At 37.2% G+C, this 13,363-nt stretch overlaps 1 protein-coding gene across 1 annotated transcript in view; it reads right to left on the bottom strand.

The window, feature by feature from the left end:
* Nucleotides 1-13,363, bottom strand: part of PLCE1 (phospholipase C, epsilon 1) — a 134,702-nt gene that overhangs the window by 27,502 nt on the left and 93,837 nt on the right. The window contains exons 5-11 of the mRNA XM_010564937.1: nt 11,889-12,147; nt 10,988-11,196; nt 8,398-8,439; nt 6,038-6,704; nt 5,353-5,535; nt 4,356-4,473; nt 3,804-3,963 (exon numbers count right to left, since the gene is read on the bottom strand). Coding sequence (XP_010563239.1) covers nt 3,804-3,963; nt 4,356-4,473; nt 5,353-5,535; nt 6,038-6,704; nt 8,398-8,439; nt 10,988-11,196; nt 11,889-12,147 — 1,638 coding nt within the window. The remainder of the gene's footprint in view (nt 1-3,803; nt 3,964-4,355; nt 4,474-5,352; nt 5,536-6,037; nt 6,705-8,397; nt 8,440-10,987; nt 11,197-11,888; nt 12,148-13,363) is intronic.

The raw sequence follows: 13,363 nt of genomic DNA, 5'->3' as shown, positions 1-13,363 counted from the left end.
ATTTAAAAGTATTAAAAAATACCACCTACTTTAGTTGATAATGTTCAACTTGTTTGACATCACTACGGCAAGTACTAACATACTGCATATCACTTTTTGGCTAAAATCATTCTTAACATTTTTATCAGACAAGAAAAATAAACAATGATGAGGAAAGTCTCTTGACTCCAGAAAACAGACTGAACTGTAGAGCACCAAACGGAAGACCAACAGCAGATGATAACGCTCAGCATTTCACTAGATCTGATCACTAAAGAGTATCATCCATAATCACTCCACAGGTAATAAATACAGGTTGTTAAAAAAAAGGCACTAAAAACCCCAAGAAACCCCCCTACCACCAACAACCAAAACTGTAATTAGTAGCAGTCTAGATTATACCTGTATACAGCTACTTTTACTCTCTCTCTGCAAAAAAGCCCCCATCTCTAATTTTCCATATCCTGTTATCTGTTTCCCAGTGGCGTTACCATCCATTCCCCTGCTTCCTCCACCTTACAGGCAGCACTAGATTTCCAAAGAACTTGGGAATTTGCTGGATGCACATCTGCTTTGAAAGAATGACAGAAGACAGCTGCAGGCTACCCGTGTTTGGAAATCATCTGGATATCTGGATTGTACAAGGATTTATTCTCAACGTAAATTATTTATAAGGAGGTCAGGAATATCAAGGTTGTGAGTTATATATGTGAAAATACCGATTTTCATTCTCTACCTATAAGAATTACTATTATTTAAAATGTACAACAAAGATAGCCAGGTCCTCCTCTTTTAAAATTGCTATCGTTATATTTAGATTTTTTTTTTCACTTTAAGAAATTTTATTTCATTTAGCACTTCTCTCCTGATTGAGATGTTGATCTAATTTACTGGTCAGATGAAGTTAATGCACAAATTATATGGCAGGAGAAGAAGAATTAGAAATCTCTCTTGCTCTCCTGCTCCTAGCTGCTACACTGCAGCTAACAATCATTTGTCACCAGCTCAGCTTTCTGTACTGCAAAGGCTTCTGCACAGCTGGTTGGGACCCTCTGCTCCCTGCTCTCCTAAACTCTGGGTTCTGTGAGGGATCATGCACTCACCGAATGTGCACAACCAGCATGTGTCCAACACTGCCCCCAACTATGAAGCCTCGTCAGTGTTTCAGTCTAAATCCAGACGCTAATCTGAATTAATAAACTCTTGGCTCTAATCTGTGCAGAGCCATACAAATGCGTACAAGCACTCCCAGTGGATCCTGTATTTCCTAGGTTATTTCATTATCTAGGTCATTCCAACTTTCTGTTACTTTGGAAAATGGATACTTGACTTTATCTTATGCTACTGACAAAACTGGTTGGATATAACTAAGAATATAACTTGATTTTTATAAGACTGCAGAATTAACAATAAAAATGGAGCAAAAGGAAACAAAAGATGTCTGTGTTCAGCCTGTGTGGCTTCCCAAACTTACTTTGCTTGTGTATCACCGCTGTTAAGAGCGGCAGCTTCCAGGAAGAATATCACGCTGCTCACAGTCTATACATACCACAGCTTGTGGACCACTGCCCCAGTCCGCTCCTCCATCAGTTATACCTACACTGCTAAAGGCATCCATCCTGCCACTTTTTCTGAGGCTCAAGTTCACGTTGCTCTGCACTGCCCAGCAATTGGCTCAGGTCTGGTTTGGTCCCCCATGGTGCTTGCCTGTCTCTAAGACATCATTTTCATTTTTAATACGGGTTCTATCTGAAGTGGCCGAAATAAGCTGTGGCATATGTTATTGCCTGACAGACCACCGTTTAGTTAATGTAACGCAAAGCAATAGGACATACCACGACTGTGGGTGGATTGCCTGAAGGTACAATCCTTGCAGGGAGTGTGTCCCACAAGACAGTATATTGTAGATGGTTTGAGACTGAGTAAGCTCTCCATCCATACTATCTAATTAGAGATCTCTCTGGAGCAAATATTCCCAGAACTGTACCTACATTCCATCTTGGAGGCAACCAGCTGGTTTACTCTAGAAGAGATTCCAAGAGTGAATTAATACACATATAGGGTGGATGATCACAGGACTTTGCAGCAAAGTAGAGAGCCAACTATTTGATAGCTCAGACTTACTGATCACAGTTGAGGCACTATAGGGATTTCTTTCTTTTAGCACATGTGAAGTGTCCACACACACGAAAACTGGCAAGCATAATTCAGACCTATCAAGGGTCCAAAGGGTAAATACCAAGAATAAAACTCTCTCCACTGCTCCAAGTCTCTTAATGGCTCATGACAACTGGGTCAAGGTAATGGATAAAACATGTAATTCTGTTCTGATGAAGATTTCCTCGGGACAGATGAAACAGGCATACAGCTGTATCCTGAGCAAATTCTAGCAAGAAGGGTCCTATCAAGTTGGGGAGAGCTCTACCAAGCGATGCTGTGGGGTTTCCAGACAACTTTGCCAGGGAAAACCTGTCATAACTCAGGGAGGCCCACAGTGCTAAGCTGCACAGGGATCTGTACAGAAACCGAGGACTGAGAGGATTTAAAGGAACATTAGCTGTCCTTCCCCCAGGAATGTGAATTCTCTGTTGAGCCTTTTAATCTCATTTAGAGAACAAGAATTATTTTGGCATAAAAACAAAAAGCATTTTCCAGAGGTAGTAAAGCAGTATTTCTTCAGTGTAATGTAAGAGAAAGCTGTTCCAATCCTTAAAAAAATATGAGAAATGTCTTACAGAGGTAAATCCTAGTCTGGCATGTTCATCCCATGGTGGTGAATGACAGTGAAGAACAAAAAGTAAAGAACATAGTAAGAGCCTCAGACAGCAGTTTTAAAAGGAGAAGCGGCCAACCACAGATGTCCACAGGTGGCCCTACTACTCGCACCTATTTCCAAACCCAGTCGGTTTAAGTGTAAAAAAACCCCTAAGAAATACACAACATAAACCATTACATAAGACATGTCTCTTCAAAAATAATGTTCTACCAGCAGCAGTTATCTCTTCCATTGTTTACCATTGCTCTCCTGGAAACCCTAAGATTCATACTCATAACTATACCTCAGTATTCATTCTGCTAAAAGGCATTGGAAGGCCTCTGTTGAGACTGTCTTCTTGTATGTCATAAAGTACCACCCACAACCCCAACATATTAGCACTGTTATATTATTATTATTACTACAACTACTAACACCACTACTATCACTGTTTATGGAATTAATACAATAGTGCACCATGTCACTGCACAACCACAGCATAACCTTTTGCACTGCCTAAGTGACACAAAAAGGATGAATGTTCAAGGAGGAGAGGCCTGCGAGAGAAAGATTTCAAATCTTTTCCTCCAGTTCCCCAAGACAGTACTACAATCATCACCAGGAATGTCAGCAAAAGTTAATACTCCCCCAGGTAGAAATTACTTGTGCTGAGAAACCTCAGAACTTCAGTTCACACATCTATAACATTTCTGTTGATTTTCATTATACAGAAGACATCTGTAACTATGTTTTGAGGAAGATCTGGAGAAAGAGTTAAACTCCATATTTGTGTAGTTTTGGAACAGCATTCCAATCTGCTTCTGTAACACACATAAACTGAAGCACGCTGCTCAGGGACTTGGTACAAAGCCATCCTCAGATTCATGGTATTTCAGCTTAAGTGTCCTAAGCTGTTCTACAATGTTTTAGATGTCTATCAAAAGGCTAATGACATTTCTAACATTGTTTTTGTCAGTTTTCATCAGTTTGGCATGAAAACCACATTTGATGATAATTAAGTAACAGTAACTTTTTTCTTTTTAAATCAAAGCATTGATTTTGTCCTTACCTAGACTGACTCTTGCTTGAAGACATTACGGGAGAGGAGACCGGTCTTGCTGGTGAAGATGTTGTAGCTCCCAAATTAGGAGATCCAGATGCTGTCAGAGAGTGAGCTCTTCTTGATGGCAGGTTGTTAGATGGAGAAGCATTAATAATAATATTGTGATCTATGGAGAAAACAGAAGTTTGCAGCACAATTACAACATCTGGCCCAATAAAAATGCTTTTGTCCAGGAGATTTATATCACAATTCATTAACACATAGTAAGACACTAAAGGGATTCTAGGTTTGTCCCAAGATAGTCAAAAAGATACATTCTGAACAACACTTACATACCCATTTCATCTGAATGGAAAGGAAGTTCTACTGAAACTAAATGAAAGAACAATCACGAACAACTACAGAAATTAATTTAAAAATTTATAGCGTTTGGAGTTTCAACTGCAAAAGTAGTTTTATATCATAAATGTATTTTTAACACCATTAAAAAAATGTCTACATAAAAAGACTTTGAGCAAAACCCTGAGGAACTTTTAAGTACTGAAGCGATATATCTACCTGGTTCTTCTTGTTCATCAATATCTTGAGGATCCGAACCACTTCTATTACGATATTCTTTACAGCTTTTGGCCTTCCGAGTTGCCATTTCATCATCAGTGGCCTCTCCACTTTCACCCTAGAAATAATGAGCACCATAATAAACATCCCAAAACACTACTATTCCCATTCTTTACCAGTGCAATCTGTAAGAAACCATGAGATAAATCAGCTATTCTTTATGAAACAGGCTCCTGTAAGGCTGATACCAGCAGAAGAGACAACTTAAACAGGATATGTAGTGAAGTGTGGGACCATTAGGTGTTACCTCAGTTTGACATCACACAGAAGATGACAATGATTGCGCCTGTCTAAAGTGGTACAGCTGGTTTTACACTATTCCACTGGTGCACAGGAGCCCTAAAGAGGATGGATCTTGTCACTTGAGGATCTCCCCCACCTGCCCGCTAGAACACATGGATAGCGTAGAGCTACTAGCCCCTCCATTTTCGTCTCTCCTGGCTATTGGTGAAAGTGGTTGAGTCCAGGAAAAGAGTGGAGACTGCCAGACAAAGTCCTGTGTTCCTGTCACCTACATAAGATAAAACTGCGTGCTAACATGAGGCAGAATAACTGTGGTGATGTTTTTGGGAACATGAAAACAAAAAGGAGAAAGAAACTGACACCAGTTTCCAAACGTCACTTTGCACATTAATATTTTTATTACCACCAATGTTTTACCTTTATCCTGAGGTAGCACCTAAAGATCTCAACAAGATTCTGTCCCCTTCTGTTAGCCCCAGTGCCCACATGTCCTGAGAATGGTTCAAGCATGAGAAAAAAACCCCAAATTATTGGAAAACAGTAAGCCCAAAACCTGATACTGCAATAAACGTTTTAAAATTATCATCTAATTTCTTTTCTCTGGTTCAGAATACAGTTACCTACACAGTAACTGTAGAAAGGAAACAAGTCGGCCAGATAAGCAACAAAATACATGAATAACAAAACAGTCTACCCTCATGAGTACTTTCTTCTTTTTCTTAGCTGCGCTTATTCCCAGAGTGTTGTTTCTCTGTACACTAGGTTTCTCGGTGCTTTTGGTGAGAGTTCCTGTGCTTGTGTTTCTTGCACTCCATCGTCTGCCTCCGAACAGTTCAACAGCCTGAGCCAAGGTTGGGCCTTCAAACCTTCCATCCTCCTACAAAAATTCTCAGCGTTAACAAAACAAGGAGAATAAGAACAGACACATTTTTTTAAGCAATAATATAGACATCTCTAAGGAACGAATGAAAGACAAAACATCAAGAGGAGGCAATTTTTAATTACTGCATGAATACCAAAGGGCTATTTTGTTTGCTATTTTGAGGTTTTTTTTGGCCTTAGCTCTCATCACTCAGTATTTCAGCACCCTTTTCAAGTACAGTCATTGCTTTTTCTTTAATAAAATACTTATTCCAAAACGCCAAACATATGAAGAGCTTCAAAATAAAAAAAGATTTAACTTCAGAGTATTGAAAACATGCAAGGTTTGACAGAACATTATGTGGAGGATCAGATCTTCCTGACTTAAGCCATGTTACGAAGTTGGAGATTTGGTGCTCATCTTTAATCTTAGCTTACTTATAATAGAAACTAATTGCTTTAAATTAAGTTGTTGACATCTTTGAACTTTTCTTATACAAAATCACAGCATCTTTTACCTGGTAAAGGCTGACATACTGTTTCCGTAGCCACTGTAGTCTTTGATCAGGGAATCTCCTCATTTTTCTTACAGCTTTAGTCAATTCCAGCAATCCATCATACAGCATTCTGGCAGTGTATTTTGGAGCAACAAAGTGCAGCAACTTATTATCAGTAGTCTGAAGTCCATAAAGTATTGTTATACCATTTTCTTCAAGGGACATGTTACAAAGTTTATTCTGAACACACACAGTGTGCATATCAATGCCGGAGTGTCCCATATATACAGCCTTGGCTGAAAACAAGTCCAAAAAACCTTCCACCAGTCCAGTATTAGCAAGCAACTGGTATTTGCCAAGCTCAGCAGTATTACCCAGCACACTCAGTTTTGCCTTAGCATTTGCAGGGCAAACCGTTGTGGGTTTTGTCCAAGTCAAGGTACTATTATCAGGTTGAAGTTGAAGAAAGCAACGTGCTGAGAGATGTGTCTCCTGGTCATAGTGAATGACGGTTGCCCCTTGTTGCATGAACTGATGGACATCAGCCCTGATGGATAACACGTACCAGGGTATGAGTTCTATTCCATGGCAGAAAGCCTTCTGTTGCTCTTCTGTTGAATTTGTGTCCCATTCCTTCAACTGCTCAAATATATCACTTTCAGAATCTGAAAGATCTCCAATAATAAATCTGCATGTGAACAAATATGAGAGACTTATATTTAGTGATACATGTGCTGATTTATGCTATGATCGATGAATTTTTTTCTGCTTTAGTTTAACTAAAAAGAATACTATCATCACTATATAATTTGGACTTACAGGAGCATCTGTAGTTTTTACATTATTACAATTTATGTTATTGCAATTTTGAATTAATTAATAGATGCTGCTACAATTAATTATTACTCTTGCAACAATATAATTATATTTTCTTAGAACTTACCAAACATTAGATTAACAATAAAAACCATCTGTTTGGATCTTAAAGCCAAGTGATTCCAGTTTCTAAATCCACAGCATAAGATAGCTTCAGTTGAAATATCAAGTACCATATGTGGAAACTGTTAGCAGTATCTACTGGATTGAAGACAGGACTTCTAATCTCTGTTCTACTATTGACTTAATGTGCAGAGCTTTCACATTATATAAATTCTCTGATTAACACTTGTAAAATAGTGGTTAAAATACATACCTTCCTCATAAGAATGCAGCAAGAATTTGATCAGATACTTTCCATTAGAAAATTTAATTTTACTTAAGCAAAATATTAACATGAAACTTGTACGCAGCAACCAAAATTTTTGAAATATTTTACCATAATTAGAAACAGCAGATACAGAGCAACAATGCTGAACTAATAAATGAGGTAGTTTAAATAGAATTTCTTCCCTGCAGAAGCTTCTAACATGTATGAATGCACAAAATGTTCAATATTTTGATACTGCTTTAATGAACATAAAAAAGAGCAAACTGTTCTGTGTACAGCAGAACTAATGAAGCACATTTTTCTAAGGATATCCGGCCAATAAAATCCAAACCAGCTTCCTCTGCATATTCTTCAAGGCATCTTGTCCTAATACCCTCAGTACTTCCCCTTCATATTGCCAAAGTACTCTCAGCTCCTGCCCACGTCCCACCAGCTGAGCAAAAGCCGATTCATGTTGTGCCTCGTTCCAAGTCACACATACTATCTCCTTAACCTAAACAGCATGGATAACCATGAGCTCTTCCTCAAACTCTTCTCTACCCAGAGCACTAATTAATTTTAATCCTTCCCTTATTCCATACATCAATTCTAATGATTCCTCTATGAATTTATTAATCAGTGAGATCTCTACCTCTCCACCAAATCTAGCAAAAAGTGGCCAACAGGCTGAGGATTTATTGCTTATGGTGAGGGGCTTACACAGGCAGAATAGTTATATCAGCCTTAACTGTAGCTCTATTTCCTTAAGAAATCTTCCTAAAAATAAAGGTCATGCATTAGAACTGAGCTGGTATAAACTGTCTTACCAGAGTCTTACCAGACACACGTACATTAAAATATTTACCTGTATTATACAAGATTAAGATTTTCAAATTAAACAACTAAAGCAGCTCTTTCTCCCCCATGCCCTCAAAACAATCAAATAAGTCTCTGCAAAAATTCTAGAAAATGTATTCTGAGACTAGATGGCTGGAGGAGTCTCGTACAGTGGAGACAGAAATGGCAGAGCTTTGTTTATGCCTTATTTCACATTTGATAGCACTGGCATGCTGCAGATTAAAATGTACAAGAAGCAGGTAAGCCAAGCACACACACGTAATCATATCCAGAAACATAACCTCTGACATGAGCTGCCAAAAGCAACACAGCTATCAGTTCTTGAGAACACACTTACAGAACTCGGTTTGAATCAGAAGCTTTCTTTATATGTGCTGCACTGAGATGCAAGGAAATGAAAAGAAAAGATAAAGGAAACATTAAAACAGATTTCAGTTTTAGAGGGAAAAAATGCACGGGGTACAAAAAGAAAAAAAACTTGAGTTTTTCCCCTATTATTTTAAAAGGTATTTACTGTAATTAGGAAAGCTTAAAAGTGAAGATGAGATCAGGCTAATAAAGTGATGCATCAAAGTTTAGAGTATCTTAAGAGGTCATTTGGTTAACAATTCTATAGAAACTGTATTTCAGATTTGAAATTTTTTGCTTTTCCTACCTACCTTTGTTTATTTGAGAACTGTCAAGATGGAGTTCTAATAAAGATTAAAGTTTGATATTTATCTGGCATGTACAGAAATTCAAGGTGATTAGACAGGTCACTGATTACAGAGTGATAGACTTTGTTTGCTAACACAACTGGGAAAGTAATTATACCCACTATGCACTGATTCTATTAGATGCCTTTCATTTTTTCTTCAAATCAAACTAACCTACCAGCTTTGGTGGGTTCATGTTCCACAATACTAATGCAAATCAGCAAAATGCAAACTAATTGAAAATCTTCCTTGCAATTTTAAAGTAATGAGAAACATGTTATACGGTGTATTCTTCTGCCTTTATGACCACAATACTATGATTATCAGGTAATACATAATTATTATATAATTTAGATTTTATAATACTGTATGCAGTATGACTTAGGTCTCACAAGAAAGAGACCTAAGTTTCTCCCTTAGAACTCTTTAGTTGTTCATAGCATTAAAAATAAACCAAACATTGCAACCTCCATACAACAGGGACAACAGAATATAGCCCTTCTGCCTCTGCAGCAATTTGCTCCTGTGCCTCACTCAGGTCCCTGAATGCCCAGGAAAGAGATGGCATGTGAATAAGGAACTTCCAAAGTCTATGAGGTACTTGAGCTAAATTAATACTTTCAGAAGTCTTTTTCTACAAGTCATTATACTGTTAAAATCAGTACTTACTGCACCAGAACTACAGATACTAATAACTGAGCAGTTAGTAGCCTGAATCAGGAAACATAACTTTAATTACCTATCTGCAGTTTTGTTCATTTAAATTTTAAACTTTCATTTCAGTGTCATATTAGTGGGTTTTTGGGGGGGGGGTTTTGCATTTAATTCCTACTTTAGAGTGGAACTTACTAGATTATATTTAAATATAAAGCATAACTAACTAATTTACCAAGAACTGATTTCATAAACAGATAACAAAGAGAACTTCATTTTCTCCATACTGTTCTTTTATATTTAAATTCTACTTTGTTCATCCAAGAGAAATGTTGATTTCCCTAGCTTACTCTCCATTTGAACTGTGAGTTGCTAGCTGATTTTAAAGCATATTAATTAACAAAAATAATTCCTGGAAGAAAGTATTTGAACTGAAGTCAATAGACAACATAAGTGGATAGAGAAGTGGGTCTGTCTTTCTTGGCTTAATCTACCATTCCACTTTCCAGAAGCAACTAAAGCCAGATGTGAATAATTCTATTAGAAACCATTCTCTCAGGAAATAATGACTATTTATTTGAAATGAAATTTAGAATTGCATGTTAATGAAATAAATGCATTTAAAACAGGAAGATGGTAGTTCCTTCTCAGGCAGTCACTTATTAGATTTTTATGTGTAAGTAGCTGAAATACATTGGATACTTCTGAACATATGGATATTTCTGATACACATTATCAACAAAATAACTCAAACAGTGACCTAAGCATGCTCTTGTATACAAGCCCTCATGTAATTTTACAGTGCTTCACCTCTGAACAGTACAGTTCTGTTACTTAATTTGAAGTTACTCTAACATGGTTACTTAGTTTAAAGCTGACCCACCTACGTCTATATGGGCTGCAACTTCACTGCAAAGCAACATTCTAGAAGATCAACTGATGTCTTAAACTTTGCCATACCAGGTCCTTGAAGTGAAAATCTGAGATTACTGAACACTGGGCTTTTTTACATGGGGCACAATTTAAGTAAACTTCTATGCAAAATAACAGGACTATAGGAATCTGAAAATTCAAAATGTGTACTGACTTACAAATGTTTTCTGGATATAATTTAAAAGCCTCAAACGAACATGTCCTTAAAAGAAGAGGTCTTTTGAAGGATAATAAATAAACTTTATTTTCAAGGGGGCAGAACACTGCCCGAGCATGCAGAATATAATGTTCTGAGCTCTGATAACAGATATGTCCTGGTGCTATTTCTGTCACCACAGACCAAATTGTAATCGTAACTGTGGATTTTTAAAGCTCTATGTGTAAGACAAAAAGGATTTACCCTTATCGTGAGAGGAAGTAATTACATCATGAGGGAAAATATAACTATACAGAGAGTTTCCAAGCATTTGAGTATCAGATACTTAGCATAACTGCAGGGGAGAAAAGTTCTGAATTGGAAGAGGATAAATACAAGGGAAGATGTTAAAGTCAACCTTATTTCTAAAAGTAAGCCGTGGTAAAAGAAAATTAAATATTAAAAAAATGAAACATAAAGGTGATGACAGAAAATAAAATGAGACCTACTGGTACCGGGATTTGTCCTTTAGAGAGTTTTTTCTTGAACTGCTCCCTTCACTAAAATTATCTTCAACCTCTTCAGATTCCAAACTGCGATTGCAGCTCCGAATAGTTTGAAAGATATTGTTTGCTGTTGATTCTTTTTCTGGATTATTTAAACCATCTTGGCCTACTCGTTGCAAGAAATTATCTTGTCCGCTGTAATCTGAAACAAACTAGAGATATCTAAAAGATCAGTACAGTAATAGATAGGATATTGTGTCATCTACTTCTCACTGGAGAAATTTTTATAAGAATTAAGAATATTTAGCATATATTTCGATTAGCTCCTAATGGGATTTCGTACCTACTTCCAATCCTAAACGGACCAAATCACTGCATAAATCAAGTAACATAAGTTACAATAACTCCTGAAAACTTCTTAAAAGCCTCAGTCTTCATCTTTTCTTGTAACGGGCATTTTTCTTTTAAAACCAAAATGATAAAACTCAAAGGAATTGCTTCTTTTCACAGAGGAGAAGCTTGATCCACTGAGCTTCTGAATTCCATTTTTAAGGAACTGAAAACCTTCCAATTCCCAATGAGTTAAGTGGAAGGTCAGAGCATTTAACAGAAAATAGTTACATCTTTAAGGATTTACATGCTTATTTTACCAGAAGTATAAACATGCTCCTCTGGTACTAATGTTACTTTCTCAGTACTCCAATACTGACCGAGGTATAAACAACCAAATCTAAATTGCTACAGTAACTATGGGCATTAAATTGAGGTCCATGTAACTGAACGGTCTAGTAACAGTGGTTTAGAAAACTTTACTTAGATGATGCCTTCATATAAAATAAAATAATATAAAATAAAGCACTGGATGGCTATGAACATAACCTCTTAGAATATCAATCTCATTTACCTCTAATGTTTCATCCTGGGAGTTATATCGTGGACAGAGTCTGATGAGGCTTGATGCTCCATCCAAAACTTCACAAAGCTCTTTTAAAAATACACCACAGAAAGGAACAACTTTACAGCCTGGAATATTGAGTGCTCGGCTGACCACTTTCCTGTATTCAGATGATGACTCATGCTGTGCCATAGCATCTTTCAGACTTCGCATAGTTTCAATATCAGACTGGTCCATAAATTGCCACATTTTTAAAACTTTTCTTGACCTATTGCAAGAAGAGATCGCGATATTTATTAAAAAAATTAAAAACAATTTACATTCAAGTTCAACACCCGCAGCATATATGTAATAGAGGAAATTATCATCATTAGTGAGAAATGAATGAATGAAATCAAGCTTATTATTTTTATGAAAATTCTGGGTAGTGGACCATTTTCCCCCTTTTAAATTATTAAAGAACAAAACTGAAAAGGAGAAACAAGCAGTCTGATCTACTGGAATAACATCTGACATTGTAATAAAAGCCCACCTGCATAAGACATACAAGCAGGCTTTCTAATATTTTCGTTGTGTCATTGCCTTAAATTTATAAGGGCCTGGGAAGAAATAAGAAAAGATTAAGGAAATGGCATAAAGATAAACCAGATGGTTTATTACAAATTCCTTTAGTTGTATTACAAATAATCCATAAAGTTAGCAGAAGTTGTTGGGTTGTTTGGGTTTTTTTAATTAAATTGATTTAAAATAATTTACATTGATTTTTTTCCCATTTAACTCACAAAATAAATTATTTATTTTGATGAAAACAAGTAAGTCAGGACCATGTTCCAGCTCTCAGGCACCAATGCAGTGCTGCAGATGAAAAGAATCTTTGATTTCAAACAGAAGTAGCTCCTGATGCTCCCCGAGGACTGCGAGTACCTCTGGGAGTTCTCTCACCTTCTGAGCTGTATGTCTATGCAATGATATGGCCTTCCGACCCACCCCTGGCCCCAGACATACCAAAAGGTCTGTAGAAACATTAACAGTAGAACATCCCCAACCCCACTTTCTGTCCCGGTCCCAGAAACACTGCTAATCAGCACTAGTCTTCCTCTCTTCTCTTTCCCTTGCACTGTGCAGATGCATTAGAGAGAAAATTAAGCCCTTAATTGGCTTTGCATTTTTCCTCACAACTTCCATGGCTTGGAGACTGTGGATGCATTCTGCTCAAAAAGACTCCCCACACCTATGAGTGTTTCAAATGTGGTTTATATGCCAAAAATGTAAACAAATAGCTCAATAAGAATCCTTACTAAAGCAAAAAGAGCAACAATACACTTTGAAGCTTTGTTACACCAACACGATATACCAAGAGGCTCAAAGCTAAGAGCTGGGAAATCTGATCTTAACTCTCCCCTGTTCAGTCCAATTTGCTGCCATCCGAACTGCCAGTGCAAAGGCACTGCTTTCCTGCTCACCCAGCCCCCCAAAAAGCTGCA

Source organism: Haliaeetus leucocephalus, unplaced genomic scaffold, assembly GCF_000737465.1.
Source record: "Haliaeetus leucocephalus isolate CR32 unplaced genomic scaffold, Haliaeetus_leucocephalus-4.0 Scaffold184, whole genome shotgun sequence".
In the NCBI taxonomy this organism is placed as follows: domain Eukaryota; kingdom Metazoa; phylum Chordata; class Aves; order Accipitriformes; family Accipitridae; genus Haliaeetus; species Haliaeetus leucocephalus.
This window is presented reverse-complemented; position numbering and strand designations above follow the sequence as displayed.